This window comes from Mytilus edulis, chromosome 8 (assembly GCF_963676685.1).
Source record: "Mytilus edulis chromosome 8, xbMytEdul2.2, whole genome shotgun sequence".
NCBI lineage: Eukaryota > Metazoa > Mollusca > Bivalvia > Mytilida > Mytilidae > Mytilus > Mytilus edulis.
Window position 1 is genome coordinate 33,628,538 of NC_092351.1, and position 20,357 is coordinate 33,648,894.

Genomic DNA, 20,357 nt, shown 5'->3' on the forward strand with positions numbered 1-20,357 from the left:
ATATAATCTAAATAAAAGGTACATGAAAAAAAATCATAACCAATCAAAAACATGACCGTTAATTAAAAAACAATGGAAACATTTCCATTGGAATGATTAAGGACCAATCAGGGTATAATTGGGAGTTCACCTAAACCCCTATAAAAGACTGACCCCCTTAATTACTGGTCATCGATGAAATTACTCACAGAAACAATGACGCAAGCAAATAAGGTAGGCACTTTTATTAATGCAATTAATTTATTATAGAAACTTGCTTTCTCGATAAAAACTTAGCATGGTTGATTTCTTATTTAAGTGACAGAAGTAAATTACATGTATTTCCTTGAATGGTAGAGGTCATGTTTTTTATCTTATTAGAACAGGCTGCAATTTTTCAAATGATATGATTAACAGACTATGAGGCTCCCCATTTTAATATTAGCATTTCTATACTCCTTTACTTTAAATTATTAGTAATTAAACAAGTTGAATTATCATTTATGTATTAATTCAGGAAGGCTGTCTCTTTGATAACATTGAAGTTAAGATCAAGAAAGAGAAAAGGCTCTAATTAAAAAAATATCTATATAAATCAATAAATATCAGAATACAAATATTCAATACCACAACCTACGTATTATATATAATAAAATCATGATATATTTGAATTGAAGGTATTCAATGTGATATATAAATATGTGATATTAAGAAATTAAATTTTATGTATTCTCTGATATATATATTAAAATGCAAGGTGTCAAATTTATTTCATTATTAGATACATTCATGGTTTTACCCTGGAACAAGATTAAAATATTAGGTCCCTGTTTCAAATTTATTTCTTTTTCATTACCTGATTTTTTCAAATATTACCTGTAATTGTATTTATTATTTCAAATAAACCTGTAAAAACATAAGATTTAAAGTTTAAAACTGAATAGGCACCCATTCCACTAGTTGAACTTAATTTGTAGGGCTTCGTAACGCTAGGGTATAGGGCTCACGGGGGGGGGGGGGGGGTGTAACTTTCTATTATTGGGTATACGGGGATGTGCCGAAAATATGGGTCATAATTTTGCGAGATTTTATATAAAGATGACCCTCCTTTTTAATGACATCCTAAATTAAAATGCATTTACGTTTGATAACTGTATATTGATTTGGGGTATGTCAGCTACATATCATTTATAACGATAACATATGTGCACCAAACGATTGTCAATTCATATATATAAAAACTTAAGGGTAGCAGGTATATTTATGAATTATGAGTTATGATGAGTTAGTGCTTATATAAGCATGGGTCATATTTTAAATATTGTATATAAGAAAAGGTCATTCTTTCTTAAATATTTATATAACTATAGGTACTGAATTTCAGTGAATGTTATATTCAAATGGGTACGTTTTTTGAGGCAAAAATGCAATGAATCGTGAATAAAGGCGAAAGAGCACGTGAACGTTAAATAATAGATTCAGATTAAGAATCAATTTTTTTTATTAAACCACAACATACACTCCACATCTATTAAACATTTATATCTTTATTCTAACTAGCATTTCTATACTCCTTTACTTTAAATTATTAGTAATTAAACAAGTTGAATTATCATTTATGTATTAATTCAGGAAGGCTGTCTCTTTGATAACATTGAAGTTAAGATCAATAAAGAGAAAAGGCTCTAATTAAAAAAATATCTATATAAATCAATAAATATCAGAATACAAATATTCAATACCACAACCTACGTATTATATATAATAAAATCATGATATATTTGAATTGAAGGTATTCAATGTGATATATAAATATGTGATATTAAGAAATTAAATTTTATGTATTCTCTGATATATATATTAAAATGCAAGGTGTCAAATTTATTTTATTATTAGATACATTCATGGTTTTACCCTGGAACAAGATTAAAATATTAGGTCCCTGTTTCAAATTTATTTCTTTTTTCATTACCTGATTTTTTTCAAATATTACCTGTAATTGTATTTATTATTTCAAATAAACCTGTAAAAACATAAGATTTAAAGTTTAAAACTGAATAGGCACCCATTCCACTAGTTGAACTTAATTTGTAGGGCTTCGTAACGCTAGGGTATAGGGCTCACGGGGGGGGGGGGGGGGTGTAACTTTCTATTATTGGGTATACGGGGATGTGCCGAAAATATGGGTCATAATTTTGCGAGATTTTATATAAAGATGACCCTCCTTTTTAATGACATCCTAAATTAAAATGCATTTACGTTTGATAACTGTATATTGATTTGGGGTATGTCAGCTACATATCATTTATAACGATAACATATGTGCACCAAACGATTGTCAATTCATATATATAAAAACTTAAGGGTAGCAGGTATATTTATGAATTATGAGTTATGATGAGTTAGTGCTTATATAAGCATGGGTCATATTTTAAATATTGTATATAAGAAAAGGTCATTCTTTCTTAAATATTTATATAACTATAGGTACTGAATTTCAGTGAATGTTATATTCAAATGGGTACGTTTTTTGTGGCAAAAATGCAATGAATCGTGAATAAAGGTGAAAGAGCACGTGAACGTTAAATAATAGATTCAGATTAAGAATCAATTTTTTTTATTAAACCACAACATACACTCCACATCTATTAAACATTTATATCTTTATTCTAACAAACCAAATAACAAAGGTATATAGATAATTTTACTACATATTTCAATTCTAGAACAAAGCTAAAGAATTTACGAAAGTAGATATGCATTCACAAGTGTTCACCGAGAAAAGATGAATTTTTTATTGGTCTTCTTATAAGTTTACATAGTTCGTTCAGTTCTGTACACTTTTCGGAATTCATTTAGTCATACAATTTATTTTAAGAACTTTCTTGTGTTCGGTCTATTTCTATAGAAAAATGCAATACAAACTGAACAATTAAAAATGTAATGATATTCACCATCAATGGATGACCCAATACACATTTGCTGTTTTCTCTTTCTATGTTTTGTCGTCATGCGGTTTCTATTCTAACTTTTTCATATTCAAAGTTTTCAATTTTATTAAAAATAATATACTTAATAATATACTTGAAGAAACCTAAATATTTAAATATTTCTGAAATTCTATCATCAAAAGATATGCAAATTAAATACAATTTGATGTTCAGTAAACATGATGTTTTTAATTATTAACTTGATTTGGAGAGGGAGAAAAGAATCACATTTAAAAACAAAATTCGAACTTGTTAAACATGTTAAAAGGCAACTATAAGATAATATGGTGGTTTTTTTTTCTTTAATCATGATCTGCAAAACACAATAAAATTAACAAAGTCGTTATCATGATAAATCAACTGAAAACTACATCGTCTCAGTTATATTATACTTTTTTTTCTCTCGGCGCATATCCATTTTAAACGTAACAGTGTACTAACAACTGAATTCTTTAGATTTAATTGTATAATATCAAATTATTTCGTGCTGCCTTTTTTGAAGCCTAAACAATACTATCATCATAAGCAACACATATTTTAAATAATTCAAATATGGGGAAACGTTTACTTCTTTTTTTTTTTTACCTAATCCTGATTCGATACATGCATGTAATGAAATCGAGTGGACCTAAGGACAAAACTAGTTAATGTACTAAAATTGCCGCACGAATATCACAAAGTTTTTGTGACCATTTACTTTTGTTTTCGTATTAAATTCATTTATATCTTATTTAATAACGTATTTATTAGTATTCCGTAAAGACTTTTAACTTTTATTTTGTGTTTTTTGTTTTCTATCTAAGAGTCATCCTCCCTCTCTTTACATATAGGTTTTAAAATACAATTCAATCTATGTCATACAAATCTGTACATATATTTTCAATTAAATAAATGTGTTAGGATGGACCTAGGACCATCGTAGTTAGGACAGTCCTAAGACAGCTTTGTTTTACATCCTTATTAAGACCTATCTTAGGACATATCCTAGGATACTTTCATTGAAAAGTACTGAACTTATTAATTCTATAACCATTCTTATTATTAACGAATACTTTATTTCTTTATTTAGAACTGAGAAACACAACACATATTTTAATTAACATGAACTTAGAATTAGTTATACTTGAAAAGTACTCTAGTAAAGAGAAGGGATAGGACCTTTATCGGGACTCCGGGATCGGGTGTTTTAAGCTCGGGATTTCGGGATCGACCATTTCGGGATCCGGGAATTTTTTTTTCGAATTTCGGGACCTCGGGATTTCGTGTTTTTAAGTCCGTGATGTCGGGATTTCATGTTTTTAAGTCCGGGATTTCGGGATCAGGGCCCGTATGCATAAAGCTACTTGAGTTAAGAATTTCCTTAGTAAACACTTAAGTTAAGGAAACTCCGCCCTTTTTATCTAAGTGGCATGCATAAAAAATCTTAAACTAAGTATTTCCTAAGTAAAATTTAGTTGTTTTAAGTCACGCCCAACAAAACTTAAGTGGTATGCATAAAACTCCATATACTAAGGAAACGCCTGAGATAACACCTAAGTCTAAGGTACATATAGAGCTTCCTTAAGTTTTCAAAAATGGTTTACAATCAATCGAAAGTATGCGTTTTTTGCAGATTATTAATAGGTTACCTACAGTTAAGTTGATGAAATAACTTTATCAATAATAAAATAATAATTATTCGGTTTTTTTTGTTGCTAAATTTTGCTAAATGTTAACGATCATCGTAATTTCTTCAAATTACGTATAATCAACAAATCAAGAGATAACATGCAGTGGGTAGTTAAATACTATTTCTCACATCTCGTGTTTACATGTATACCGAAAAGTACTCAGTTTTTATACTCGTGTAATTCATGGTTCGATTTTTCTCTGGTAATAATCATTGCCCCCCCCCCCCCCCCCCTAAATGTGTATTAGTGATACACCGCAGCAATGGAACGAATATTTTAGCGTATAATTGTAAAATCCACAATGTATATGCTGCATAATTGTAGATTTATTTTATTGATACACAAAATCTGTTTTTCTAGATTTATTCAACATTACTTTTTAAAAACATTGTAGCATCATTTTTTTTTTTATCAAATCTCGATATTCACCTTTGACAATCTGCTGAAAGTGTACTATAAAAAATAAAAATAAATGGGAATCTTGTCGTTGAATTTAGACTAAAGTACTTCAATAATGCCATTGAAAAGTTAATCGTGAAACTCGTGCTTAAAAAATTCCGCCGGAAATATGTGTACTCGTGGTTTACGGTAAGTAACGTATCGGACGAATGTGTATTTGACAGTATTTTTCTGTTTGATTATATTAAAATCGTGTATTATTTGCAATATTATTATTTTTGAAAAAATAAACTTGATTTAGAAAAGAATGCTGTTTGGCTGGATAAGACAAATACTCATTTAACCGTTATTGTGGAAATGAAATACGTGCTCCCTTTCCGTTCGTTCGTACCTTTCGTTAATTTGTAAGAAAGCTCTATTGTTCATCAATATACTATGCTTATACGGTCTATTGCATTGTTTTACATACAAATATCAATTTAACCGCTCTTTAAATAAAAGCATGCATTGATCAATAAATTTAGATGATCATAACAAACTTTTACACTGATGAGTACATATGATGAGCTAGTATATATATCATATGGTAATTAGAGAAAGGTTCCGATTTAAGTATTCCTTAGTTAAGTGAAGACTTAAGTAACTTTATGCTTACCGCTTTAGGATTTTACTTAACTAAGCAAATACTTAGTGAAATCTAAGTTTAAGGAATACTTAAGTTAAAATGTTTTATGCATACGGCCCCAGGACCCCTCCTACGCCCCCAAGTAAAAAATTAGTTGGTAATCATCATTTAAAGTATTGTCGTCATTAATAATTTAAAAAGACATAGAAGAACAAACTGAAACTGTAATTTTCTATTTTAAACTTTGTAGAAATAAAAACCTGGAAAACTTGAAAACTTTTGACAATTTTGTAATTGATAGGTGTATCACGGACCAAAGTATTTAATTTTGAGTCACCTTTTCCTTGACCTAGGAAGTGTACAGGTGTACGGTAACGTTTTATTAAAAAAAAAACTATGGTTGAAATAAACAATTTAGGCCTACAGTGGCAATGGCTTCTCAAAATAATTATGACGACTGGCAAGGCCTTAATTTAAATGTTATTCTGATACGGCGTCCTAGATAAATTATTTGAACTAGGCACTGGCATGGAAATGTAGGTGTAAAGCAAAATTATATCCGGGTGAAATTTGACTCGGAGATAAAAATGTCACAGTAATTGTTGTTATTTTTTTTTATCTGGAGGAAAATATTTCCCTGGTATATTTTCTCCTTTGCCGTGAAATTCTATCTTGGTAGTTAACTTATTGATTAGTTATTAGAAAAAAACTTATCCTTTACAAATACTATGAATTAATAATTATATTGTGTATTTGAATTAAAGTGAAATTGTAAAAAAAAATGGCAAATAATGGGAAATAATTTCTCAAATTATCATTAAAAAAAAATTCCTGAAATATTCAAGTCAATATCATCCTTTTAAAACGAAAATTATCATGAAACATAGGGAAGAAAACCAGAAGTAATTTTATAGATCGTAATTGTGAAAATTATATCATGATTATATAAGGTTAGTGAAATACATGTTAAAGTGAGTTGTTTTCAAATCTCAGTACAAATATAAATTAAAAAGTAAGGTAGAAATATAGTTGCATTACTACTGTTAACAGTAATAGAGGAATTTGATTATGATGATATTTTTCACTATATAAATAGTCTTGGGTGGGGACAGAGATGTAGTTGTTGATTATATGAAAATCAGATAAATCATAGCATAACAATATATTGGATCAAAAGCATGTTTAACAGCTGGATAGTATTTACCTGTGAAATGTTATCTGTCTTATTAAATCAAGTTGTAAGTCATCTTTTATATAAATGAATATATAAAAAATAAGATTCAAGGAAAAATTTCTCTATGAAACAGATTCAGAAATATATTACATTAATTTCTTTAAAATATAAATTGCTCATAATTACCTCCCTTTGCTAAATTATGCAAATTTGTTCTACCTTTGAAACATTTTATACTTATAGTCAGGTATATATTGATTGTGAGTAACATACATATACATGTAGTAGTTACTGGGACTATTTCACATGGTTCTGTGAAATATGGTACTGCAAATATATATTGGTACATACTATCCGTATAACACAGATAGATTTTCACTTCTCTGGAAATAATCTACCTGTGAAATACCATGCCTGGAAAAAAATTACCGGGACAAAATATCCTCAGGATAAAATATCACAGAGGAAGAAATAAACCGTTACATAGGCTTTCGTTGATGTGTATTTTAGCCTATAGACTATAAACTCCATCTTATAGTTTTTTTTCTGTACAAACTTTTTTTTTTCGCCTTTGGCGAAGAACAATCCATTTTTTAAGACAAACCGAAAACAATTTTTTCTTTCAATTTTAACATTACATATAGTGGCAGCTGAGGGTAAAACAAACATTTTTTTTGTCTCACTCTCAGGGTCCAAAACAAATGATTTTTTTCACCAGAAACTGGAAACTCAAAAAAAAAAAAAACCATAGCCCCCCCCCCCCCCCCCAAAAAAAAAATCAAATGGTTGCTGCCTAAAATCAAATCAATCTACAGGAGATGCTTTTTAAATTTGAGTAAACACCTGAATAGAAAGAGTAATGATTTGTAAAAATTATTATTTTAATACACAAGAAATGAATGTATAGAAAATATATGATATTACATATTCTAACACGCGGTCCTTCAAATGCTTTGAGTACACACCCGTGGTAAAATATGAATATATTGTCAGGCTGTTCCAATCATACTCCCACATCATAGGCTTTTTTATGAATGAGATACCCGACGTCATAGAACGATGACGTAAGAATATAAGCATTTTACGGGGAAATATACTCTTGCCAAAACAAAAATCATCACAAGGAAACGTAAACTAACAATGTTAATGTGGTATAATCCAATTTTTTTTTAAACATAAGACATTATAAGTAAATTATAATTTGAATTCAGCCAAAAAATCTATATATGTTATTGTAAAATCGGGAAGCATGTAACTAATTCAGTTTGCTCCTTTTGATTACACCAATTTGATAGTGCGTTTATTTATTGGAACGGCAAATATTTGCCTACACCGGGAGTATTTCGATCCAAAATGAATGCGCTAACTTTTAATTATAACTTTTTCTTCAGAACACAAGAAAGATAGTCTCAAGGAACAACTGCTGGGGTTTTATGACCAATGGAGAGTTTCAGAAGAAGACCAACTTTGTTTATACTATTAAGTACAATGTGCAGACTGACAGACAAGCCGGTTACGTGGTAAACCTTACAAGATCAGTTGATGGTTTAGAAGAGTAAGTAAATTTTAAGCAGCTGCATTTTTACTTCTAATGAGGGGAGGGGGGACCATAAAAATTCATTTGATTTCCCTTCATCATCTTGAAACTTTGTGAATTTCTGAAGTTGAAGAATTAAGTGACCTGGCAAATTACAATGAAATTTATAATTCACTAAGTATTTGCTTAGTTAAGTAAAATCCTAAATTTATAAACAGAAATAACTAAAAAAAGCAGATTTAGTGCAATGAATAAAAAAGGGTGGTTGATGTTAATCTTTGAATACTGTATTATGGTTTTAATCAAATGACTATTTTTGCCTTTGGATAGTCTGATTATAAATTGAATGTTTACATTTAGTTTCCACCTTAGTAACATGTTTACCCCTTTCAACTTTTAATGGTTTATGATTCCATTATTGCAATCTATAATAAAAATAAAGTGTCATTCCCAATTTTATATTTTACACATGAAACCTTATTTATAAACAGATTAGCTGAAATATTCATTCCATCAAAGGAGAATCGCATATTTAAGATTTTCAGAAAAAAATTAAACATTTAATTTTCATTACAAATTTTCTTTATTACCTTTAGTAGCTGTTACTTTATCATAGGGTACAAAATTTATTCCAAAAAATCAATTTGTGTTGGCCCCAGGTGACTTTAAAAATGTAGATATCATTGAAAAAGCTCCATATTATCTCCCTTTCATGCAAAAATGTATTTTTTTTTGCCATTTAAATTGAAATATCTTTTTAACTCATCAGTGACCTATATTTCTTATTGATGGTTTTAAATAAGCTGTACATAAACTAAATAATTGTAAAACTTAAGGGATTTCTGTAATTAAGTTCTTTTTTATTTAGATATTACCCCTTTTTTTCCTATGAGTTCAACAGAAAAAAAGGACATTCACAAAAACGTATGTTCTTTTGAAGGCAAATTGTGAGTGTAAAAGAACGGTGACCCCATTTTTTTTATATCATTTTTCTTATTTAGTATAAGATAAAGTTCATTTATAGAAAAAATTAACAAAATCCTATATTTAATAAAAAAAAAAATTGATTTAGACACACAAGCCCCGTTAAGGCAGTTATATTAATTGTTATCAAATTTAATATGGAAATTTACCCGTTGAAGATAAGGTTGATTATATACACAGCTACTTTTGCATCTATATAGGTACTATTTCTGTACTAAAAATATGTAGTACTTGAAATATACTTATATATTCAGTAATATTTTGTTACTTTAAAATTCTTGTAATATTTAGGTACTTGTATTTTACAGTACTTAATTTGTACTTGACATTTAGGTACTACTGATTTTTGGTTACTACCGTTACATTTTCAGCATTTTGAAAGTTTTTCTATTTCAAATCTCTTAAAATTATGATTTTCAAACATGTAATATTGTATCATTTCTGTACCAAAATATTTAGTACAAATCAAGTACTGTAAAATACAAGTACCTAAATATTACAATAATTTTAAAGTAAAGAAATAGTACTAAATATTAAAAGTAAATTTCCAGTACTACATATTTTTAGTACAGAAATAGTACCTATGCAAAAGTAGCTGTGTATACGTAAGATTATCTCATTTAAGTAAATCTTGTGTATAAAATAAAACATGTTTCCTTATATTCCCACGAGGCCACTATTTTACATCTTACAATATATAGAGTATCTTAATGGAGTTCGGAGACGCTTATTACAAATAGTCCAATATAGTTGATACCTGATTGTGCTTTTTCCATTCAATCAAATTTTATGTTTTTTCTTTCAGATTACCATTTTTACAAATGTTATAAAATACTGACACGCATTTTAAATGTATAAAATTATAAAGGGAATTTCACAGGATTACTTTGCTAAATATTAATGATGTTCAAACATTGCAACTTACTATCTGTCCCAAAAAGATTTATAAGTTCTCTGACCAAAAACAAATTTTTATAAATAATCCTTTGTACTTTTCTGACCCATTAAGGTATTGAATAGTTTGCCACTCACCAAAAAAGGCTTTGTTAGCTGGAATTGTTAAAAAAAAAAAAAGAGACAGTTATATTAATCTTTTGTTTTTATAGTGTGCAAGTTGAATAAAAAGTTGTTTTTATGGTTAGTAAATGAAAACATTTATCACACCTTTATTAATATACTGTTAACTTGTTTTTTGTATATATGTAGTCTCATTTGTGATGGAGTGACTTATTGTTTATGAATGTTGTAATGTTACTTATATGTTTGTTACTTTTTTCTTCAGTGAAGCTTTCTACCGCTTTGATGACCTACAGAATGCATTTTGCTATTCCCAAGCCTTGAACAACAGTTTTGGAAACGGGGGCGGTTTGTTTTGTACTTTCCAACCAAGAGACATAATCATGCACTGTGGCCAGTTAGACGAGGATTGGCGTTCTGAGGGCAACACTCCAAAGACATTAGTGACCAAACCTGGACTTCAACCAAACTCCAACATCTTAGTTCTAAATCCTGACCATTATGTCAACACAAAAGGGGAGAATGTAAGTTTTTATTGTTGCCAAATTATCCATTTTAGCTCATAGCTTTTCTCATCACTTGGCGTCTGTTGTCTGTCATCCGTCATCCTGGTCATCAGTTGTCATCGTTAACATTTACCAAAATAGTCAACTCTGAACTACTGGGCCAAATGTAACCAAACTTGGGCACAATCATCCTTGGGGTATCTATTTAAAAAAATGTGATAGACATCCAACCAAGCTGGCCAACATGGCTAAAAATATCGAAATGTAGATTTTGGCTTATAACTCTGAAACCAAAGCATTTAGAGCAAATCTGACATGGGTAAAATTGTTTATCAGGTAGAGAACTATCTGCCCTGAAATATTAAGATGAATTAGACAACCAGTTGTTAAGTTGCTTCCCCTGAATTGGTAATTTTAAGGAAATTTTGCCGCTTCTGGTTATTATCTATTGAATATTAGTAAAGATAGAGCTGTACTATAAACAGCAATAATGTTCCGCAAAGTAAGATCTACAAATAAGTCAACATGACCAAAATAGTCAGTTGACCCCTTAAGGAGTTGTTGCCCTTTACAGTGATTTTTTACCAATTTTCAGAAATTTTTGGTATCTTTTACTGTGTAAAATTTAGCAATCTGTGTCCTTTGTTAAATATGCACATAGACCAAGGTGAGCGATACAGGCTCTTTACAGCCTCTAGTTTCCATCTGCTACTATTGAATGGAATAGCCTTAACCCTGACATACTTACGTCAAAAAAGACAAATATTTTCAATCTTAGCTTAGATGAAGTCCAAATTGATACAGCCACCTTCCCATTTTAGTTATAGGGATAGAAAACTTAATATGATTCCTAAAATTGAGATAGGAAATGGTGAATATGTCAAATGACAACCACCCGTCCATAGAGCAGATAACAGCCGAAGGCAACCAATGGGTCTTCAATGTAGGGAGAATTCCCGCACCCGTAGGTGTCCTTCAGCTGGCCCCTAAAAATATGCATAATAGTATATCGATAATGGACGTCATACTAAACTCTGAATTATACACAAGAAACTAAAATTTAAAATCATACAAGACTAACAAAGGCCACATGCTCCTGACTTGGGACACACATACACCCTTGAGAAATATAAGAAATAATTATATTGTATTTTTTTTACGGTTATTTTTTTTTATGTATTACATGCATTCCTACTGTTTTTTCGTCATTATCTAATGTACTTTGTGTGTATATTTCATGTATTTAATCATTTATATTGAGAGAAGACTTCACTAATGTTGTTATAATTTGTGTCCAATCCCTTTTGCTACATTTGCAAATGAAATATGTTCAAATAAACTTATTAAACGGAAAACATATAACCGGACAAAGTCTTTCTCTTTAGTACCTTTAAAAAAGAGTAAGGGAATACATTTGAAGGACACAACATAAAAAAATGAATTACAAAGTGCAGACAGTCAGGGCAGCTTTGCAATTGCATTAAATGTATCAACAGGACAAAAACCATGTGCAGGTCAATTTCATTAGATTGGACTTTTTCCAATGAATGTTTCATATGTTTATATAAATGGCAATTATTTTATGAACTTTTAGATAGTTAAATGAAGCTTTGAAAAGCCGTGCATGTTAACAAATCATTAGAATACTTTTTTTAAGTCCAGTTCAAAACTTGTGATGTTCGGTGATATTTTTATCAATGGTTTTAATTTTGGTTATTTTTGACATTATTTTTTTTTAAAGCTCCTTGGCCACTAGGATGCTTTTATATTAGATTCTAGTCATATTTCATTTATTTTTGGAAAATAAATAAATGATTATTATTTTTTTTTGTTAGGTTCCAGTTGAGGACTGCAACTTTGTTTGGCTACCTGATTATCCAGCATCACCCTCCATGGAGTTAGCCCACTACATAAACACAGACACCAAGTTGGAACCCCTTCGCCAGTTTGTACTCAAAGCAGAAGAAGTATGTGCCAACAATATCGGACCAACACTCCTAGCCATTTCCTGCATGTATCTGCAATGCCACTTCAAGAAGCTCATGGACCTTGTGGGGCATTACAACATTCCATTACTGTACAGCCCACACACCCAAGTAGGGAAGACTCTAGCTGCCAGCTGTGCTAGTAATCTTATTGGTGCACAGAACTTATATTCCAGGTAAGTTAAAATTCAAACATTTTGTAATTAAAACAATTTTGAACATGTGCTATAATTGCCATATGAGACAGTCCTCTACCAGAGAATAAATAACAAGGAAGTTTTAAACTTCAAGTCACTATATATAGCTTTTAAAATATGCAAAATCAGATTAAATTGACACAAAGTGCAGGTCAGGGATTACCAGCACTTACAAAGAGCAAGTACTTAGTCAATATTTAACAGAATAAATAAAGAGAGAATGTGTTTGTTAAGAAACCTAAAAATTTGGAATTAACTTTTAAGCATAAGTTTCATTAATGCAAGATGGATGTAATGTCTGCTATAACCTTTTATGTAGTTTATCTTAGTGGTCAAAAAATATTGGTTTTTTTTCTCAAGAACTTTATAAGAAAATCATTAAAATTAGTAGCAAATTCTTAATTTCACGACTGGAAGCCTTTCATTTCTTATTTGCTGTAGTATCGAAAGTATGAACGATCAGTGTCTTGAACATTAATTAAATAATCAATAACATGGTGTATTTTGCAACCTGAATAAGCTTGTATCTTTTGAAGTGATATGTCTCTGAATTAACAACATATTCCTAACGTATATTCTATATTTTCACAGATGTACCCTTGCCTACCTAACCGGCAGAGTAACAGGGAGCACATTGCCCTTTGTCTGGGATGATCCAACATCTCCTAATGACGTTGTCCAGCTAGCAGTTGACCTTGGGAATGGAGCTAGCCGTGGTGCTGGCCCGCCAAAGACCAAGAGGGGAAAAGATAATCCACCAACAACAGGGTGCATTGTCACAGCCAATTTCAGCCTTTGCAATATTGACAGGTATAGTTTGAATATTGGGGATTAAATACTTTCCATTAATCATTTAGTAAAAAGATTGAATTATACTTATGGATTTTTGAAAGTGTCTTATTTCAAAGTTTAGAATGACTGTTTTGTGCAATATAGATAAATGAATGTGAAATTTTAAGTAAAAAGTGCTAAGTAAATTACTACACACTTACTTTTTTGTTCTTAGCTTCAATCAATTTACCAATAAATCAGAATACACGAGTTAAACATATGTTATAAAAGTTAAAAATTATAGAGAACTGTCCAACATCACCTAAAATTCAAGTGTCATATAGGTAAAAACACAGCCTTCAGCAATAGACTAAAATGTATAGTATATATGAAAATAAAAAATGAAATGTTTATTACCGATGACAAACTCTTGAGGAGTTGAATTTATAACATTTTGAATTTCATTATTTAATATTTTTAATTAACATGGTAAAGATGAAGATAAAATGCGTACTTTAATATATGATAATGAATGTCTATGCATTAACTTAAGAAAAGTGTGTATAACTATTTTGTCTTGAGAAGGTGGATATCCTACTATCCAATGTTCACACATTTGTCAAATTACACTGACCTCAAAACTATATCCTAGTCATATAATCCATTAAAAGCTATGAAAATATTTTCCTATCAAAGAAAGAACATTTTTTAAATGTTATGTTTTTTTTACAGAGCTGGAACCAGGACTGTCCCTTTGATGTTTTCTCCCCTCAACAAAGACAAGCAGCCCGGTGAAGGTCTGGAACTACAAGAGATGGCAAAGGAAGCCTCATGCGCTTTTCCTCTCATAGTTGGGTTGTTTGAGCAGATAAAGAAAGACACTGTTGCAAGTCAGACGACCTTAGTGAAGAAGCTGCTACCAATGCTGGATCTACGTTTGCAAGAAGGTCTTGCACTTCCACTACTATATTTAAGACTGGTAAGTTAAATTAATTTAAGTAAATGTCCTACTGAATTGTGATTCTTACGTGTCAGTAATGCATCTAAGGCATATTCTATTTGAATTTCAAAGGTGAACATATATTAATCATCCCTCTGAGGACAATTTATCTGATGAGTCAAGCCTTAAATGTATTGATCATTCATTTACCAAGATGAAAGTTATCTCCCTTTTGATTCAATATTATTGAAATGGACTTAAGTCATATTAAAGTTGTTTTTTTATTTGATGCATTTTATATTTTTTTAAGCTTACTATCTATCAAAATTTTACTCTTATATTATAATTATGAGATTTAGTGAATCTTATATATACCTGATATTCAGTCTGATATGGATGTAATTAATACAATCTACTGATAAACATATGAAATTAATGTGAGAATTTAATTTTTGCACACACAAAGCTGCATTATCCACATCGATTAAGAATATAATGATATAAAAAAACAATGCAATCACTTGTATAGTTAAGAATCAATATCACTTTACAGTTTATTGAAAGCTGACTTAATGTGTTTATGTATGGATCAATTTTCAATGCCAAAAAATAGAATAGATATTTTATTAAGAAGTCCCCCCCCCCCCCAATAACTTGATGTTGTGTGAGCCAAGGCCTAAAGTATAACCATACTTAAAGCTATAATGGTTTTCATTATGGAATTATTGACTTGGATTAAGAGTTGTCTAATTGGCCCTCATACCACATCTTTTTTTTTATCTACTGACAGAATGTGACATTTATACATGATGAAACCTTGTAACTGACTGTTGTGGTTTTTTTTAGATCTTGAATGAACTGAAGTTATATAGAGTGATGCCAGCTGTAATTAGCTATATACAGAACCAACTGTTCCAGGAGTTAAGCGGAAGACCTACAACTGACCAAGACGAGTCTACCCTAAACACCCTAATTACTAGGATATCCACCATTGTGCACAACAAAGACTTGGCAGAAGAGGTAAGAAAAGAAATATTTAGATAATGTTGTTTTATTACCGTAAAAGGCAGATGTATAATGTATAATTAAATTTTATAATTAAGCCTAAATAGTGTGTCTGTAATATCATTTTAAAATCTGAATAGTTTATAGGACTGAAGGTATTCAATTATTTATAACGGGGTCCCCCAAGTTTCAAAAAAATTAATGATAACTTATTTGAACGGTCCAAAAAACTAATTCAGGCATACGTATTATATACAAAATACATTTTTTTTCTCTTTCAATCAGTAGAAATTGAGGAAATATAATGATATACTATTCAACTTAGGGACAGTTACTGTATACTTGTTTTTCAGTTATGTTGTTATAAAACAAATTAAGCGACAATAACTTATTAAACATGATATCATCTTAAAATTATAATTTATTTGAGTGGCATTTAAAAAAAAGGGGATATCTATTCTATAATATGTTGTTGACTGCCTGAAATATTCAGTTGGAAATATTATCACATATGCACCACATGTACCTTTGTCAATTAAAATATGGTTCTTATATAAATTGAATGTTATTAATGTTTTCAGGCTTCAGACCACATAAGAGTGATGCCAGACTATATTGCCATTAGGCCATCTGAGATCTCCAAACTGCTGGACATGCCAGAAGATCAGACAAGGAAGATATTAAATCATCCGGGCTGTACCAGAGGACAAGTTCGTCTGCAAACGGGAAACAAGAAATGTTACAAGGTCTTCAAGGATCTTTTGACAAACAACGTTGTGAAGAAGTTGGAAGAAGGTATGACAATAAAAAAATATTTTTATTATTATTTTAATTGTGTATTTTGGCCATAACATCTCAGTTTAAATTTTAAGCAAACTAATTGAATTAGAGTTTTTGTTGTAATGGATCAATCTGAATCAAGTGTTAGAAGATAAATAGTGAATTGATTAGTAATTGTATTTGAACTATGTTATGATAATTATTGTTCTAAATTCTAAATATTTTGTGAGCATCTGAAGGAAATATTTAAATATTTACCTATACGATATTAGTCCATTCACCGCACAGACATATATTGTAAAATATGATAACAAATTTCACAAAAATCTCAATGCATACATAAAACCAGATAATTGTAGTTGACCAATACACCTCTGTTTTGTAAGTCATTAAAATGTTTCAAATATTATGTTATAACAGATATAAATTTGTATTAAAGGATTATGTAAAGAGTGGAGAAAATGATATTTATAATTCAAAATAATTGAAACAGTATCTGTTTTTTAGAAAAGATCTTTCACCATTAAGCGTTAAAATATAGTCCTTGTACAAGAATTCAAAAGTTTTAATATTTGTGAAAGCAATGTTGTCATTGACTAAAATGAATTGCATGGCTTGCCTATTTCATATTATGTTTAAGAATTCTAACTATGATTAGTTGAAACTTATTTTGCAATTTTTTTTTCAGCTTTAAAAGTAGGACAGGTTGAAGAAGAAGAAGCTGAAGTTGTAGAAGACATCCCGTCAGACGATGAGCTTGTCTTTGACCGGGAGAGACCAGCAGATAGACCAGCCATTCTTGAGGAAACAGATGATGAAGAAGAACAACAACAACAAGATCCACAACCACAACCACATCAACCACAACAACCAGAACCTCATGTTCCTGAAGAGCCACTGCCCGAAATAACCCAAAAAGGTCAACAGAAAAGGAAAAAACTAACATTGTTGCCATTAGTTGTGAAGAAGAAAGCCATCACCAATTCACAAAGAAGCAGCAGTAGGAGCAGCAAAGGTGTGACTTCAAAACTTACAGACTATTATATATAGAACACTAAAAATATGTGATATTTGAGACAATCATGTAGATTATATTGATAAAATTATGTTGGTAGAGTTACTAAAGTAATTGAAAGATGTTCACTTCTATTGTTTTTGAAATTATTTAATATATTAGGGATCCTCCAAAAAAGTGCAATTGAGAATTTTGGACACTGAACTCAACTGTCCGGTCCATAATTTAATATCATATAATTTGAACTGTCTGTTTTGTAAAGCTTATAAAATCCTTGTATTTTCATTGTTTTGATAAAAGAAAGGGCCACCGGTAGAACAAGAAAAAATATAGAGGATAATGAATTTTCACCAATAATTATCCAGGGCTAAAATCTAGAAAAGAAATGTGAATAATTGTTTGATTTTAGTCAATGCTTATGACGGTATTTAAAAAAAAAAGATTTAGTTACTTATTCGAAAATAGTCTTTTTAAAAACATGTACAGAAGTTGTCTGGTGATATTTTAGTCATACTATAGTATTCATACTACTCTATGTAGCAATAGGGTTCTTTTTTTTTCATGTGTTGTCACTATATAACAGTCTGTTATTTTAAAATGAGTTGTGAACATCCTTATGACAATTGTATATTTGACCCTGTGATATTTATAAAACCATGTACATAACATAAGTTAATTTATTATATTTTTTTATTTATTTATTTATTTATAAGGTCATAGAGATTTCTACAGACTTTGATCCTTATATCATCATAGTGAACACAATAATAGTGAAGTTAAAGTGGTAAAAAACACCATTAAGATATATTGTAGATTAAATTATCATTCACCTGGAGCCAATTGTATATTTTTCTTTACCAGATTATATAACCATAAAATAAATTAAATATTATAAAAAAATGATTTTTTTTTCTGAAAATTAAGAAATTCAGATTTCTTCAAACTTTTTTTCATTTTTTTACATCATAGTCAACATTTTTCTTTTCCTTCAGCCAATAGGTTTTGTCCAGTGCTAGATTGATTACCCATGTACATAACAAAAGTTTATTTATAATGAAACAAATGAAATTGAATTAAAGCTAAGTATAAATATAGAAACCTTTTGTTTTGAAACTTATAACATTATCAACAATAAATTAGAATGTAGATTAAATTATCCATTCCCATGTACATTACATACGTTAATTTATTAATTAAAAGTAGAAATTAATCATTTCAGAAATTTAGGTAATAAAGGTTTCTACCAACCTTAGTTTCAAATTTATTATCATTGTCAAAATTATGCAGTTAAGTTTAAGTTATTGAACTGTGAACATTGTAGATTTTATTGTCATTTTACTTGATCTTTTAATAAAATATTGTTCTGTGGATTCACGTATTTTCAGGGTAACCAATTTTCGTGGTATAATGCAATTGAATTACACTTTGACTGAATTTTGTGGTTCTTTTATAGATTCCAATATGAAATTGGTCATTGTATGAACCTTTTATTTCATTTTCTACCCCACATTAACCACGAAAATTGGTATCCCATGAATCATAATGAATCCACAGTAATATACGGTAGATTACTACAAACATATTTTTTTTTTTTTAAATCTTTGTCAATGTACAGTTCCTTTATTGATATAGATTGTGGTATGATGCCTATAAGACTCTACAAGTCACATAATATGTTGACAAAAAGATGTCAAAGTGAAAATAGGTATAGAAAAATGTTAGTGCCAATGAGACATTTCATCTTCCAAATCACCATTTGAAAAGGAAAAAAATAGTCATATAAAAAAGAAGATGTGGTATGATTGCCAATGACACAACTATCCACTAAGACTAAAATGACACAAAAAATAACAACCGTATAGTCAGATATAAAAGGTCGTGATAAAACAATAAAAACAATTCAAACGTGAAAACTAACGGCCTTATTTATGTAAAAAAAAATGAATGAAAAACAAATATGTAACACACAAACAAACGACCACCACTGAATTACAGGCTCCTGACTTGGGAAAGGCACATACATAAATAATGTGGCGGGGTTAAACATGTAAGCGGGATCACCAACCCTCCCCTAACCTGGGACAGTGGTATAACAGTACAACATAAGAACCAACTATAAAAATCAGTTGAAAAAGGCTTAACTCATTAGATAGACAAAAAATACAAGTGTTAGTTTGTCACAGAGCTTCAGCACACCAGCAAGCTGTAAAGTGCCACAAAAATATCCTACTTGTGTAAAACCATTGAAACAAGAAACACTTATGTACTCATCAACAAACATTCTGAAACAAACAACATACACCGAATAATCTCCAAATTAGGGACAGATGCATACAAATGCGGTGTGTTAACGTTCAAAATGTTTCTAATAAGTACAAAGCCTTACCCTTAACTCAAACAATAGTGTAAAATCACAACATTACACATTTATTAAAAGTACGTTTACAAAAGTTGAGTAAAGGAGTTTCCGGAACCTGATGCTGAAATTAAATTATGAATGGAAATGCGAAACATGTACAAAAAAAATTTACACCATGTCCACCTGTAGCCAGCAGTTTTCATAAGTTTTATATACAATTTTCCTTGTGTCTGCCTGTATCCCCTCATTTCTAGAGGTTTTATATAGAAATTGCGTTGTGTCTACTTGTGTCTGCCTGTATCCAATCATTTCTCGAACTTTGATATAGAAAAAGTACTATGCCCACCTGAAGCCAGCAGATTTTATAAGTTTTATATAGAAATAGCGTTGTGTCCACTTGCGTCCGCCTGTAGCCCCCCCCCCC

General features: G+C 30.1%; 1 protein-coding gene across 1 annotated transcript; it reads left to right on the forward strand.

Moving 5' to 3' along the window:
- Window positions 1–7,790: 7,790 nt before the first annotated feature.
- LOC139485418 (uncharacterized) lies at window positions 7,791–19,129 on the forward strand. Its single transcript, XM_071269893.1, has 8 exons — window positions 7,791–8,392; window positions 10,641–10,899; window positions 12,717–13,042; window positions 13,655–13,873; window positions 14,567–14,813; window positions 15,621–15,794; window positions 16,361–16,574; window positions 17,248–19,129. The coding sequence occupies exons 1-8, from the start codon at window positions 8,271–8,273 to the stop codon at window positions 17,607–17,609; spliced, it is 1,923 nt and encodes a 640-aa protein (XP_071125994.1). The 5' UTR covers window positions 7,791–8,270; the 3' UTR covers window positions 17,610–19,129.
- The last annotated feature ends 1,228 nt before the right edge of the window (window positions 19,130–20,357 follow it).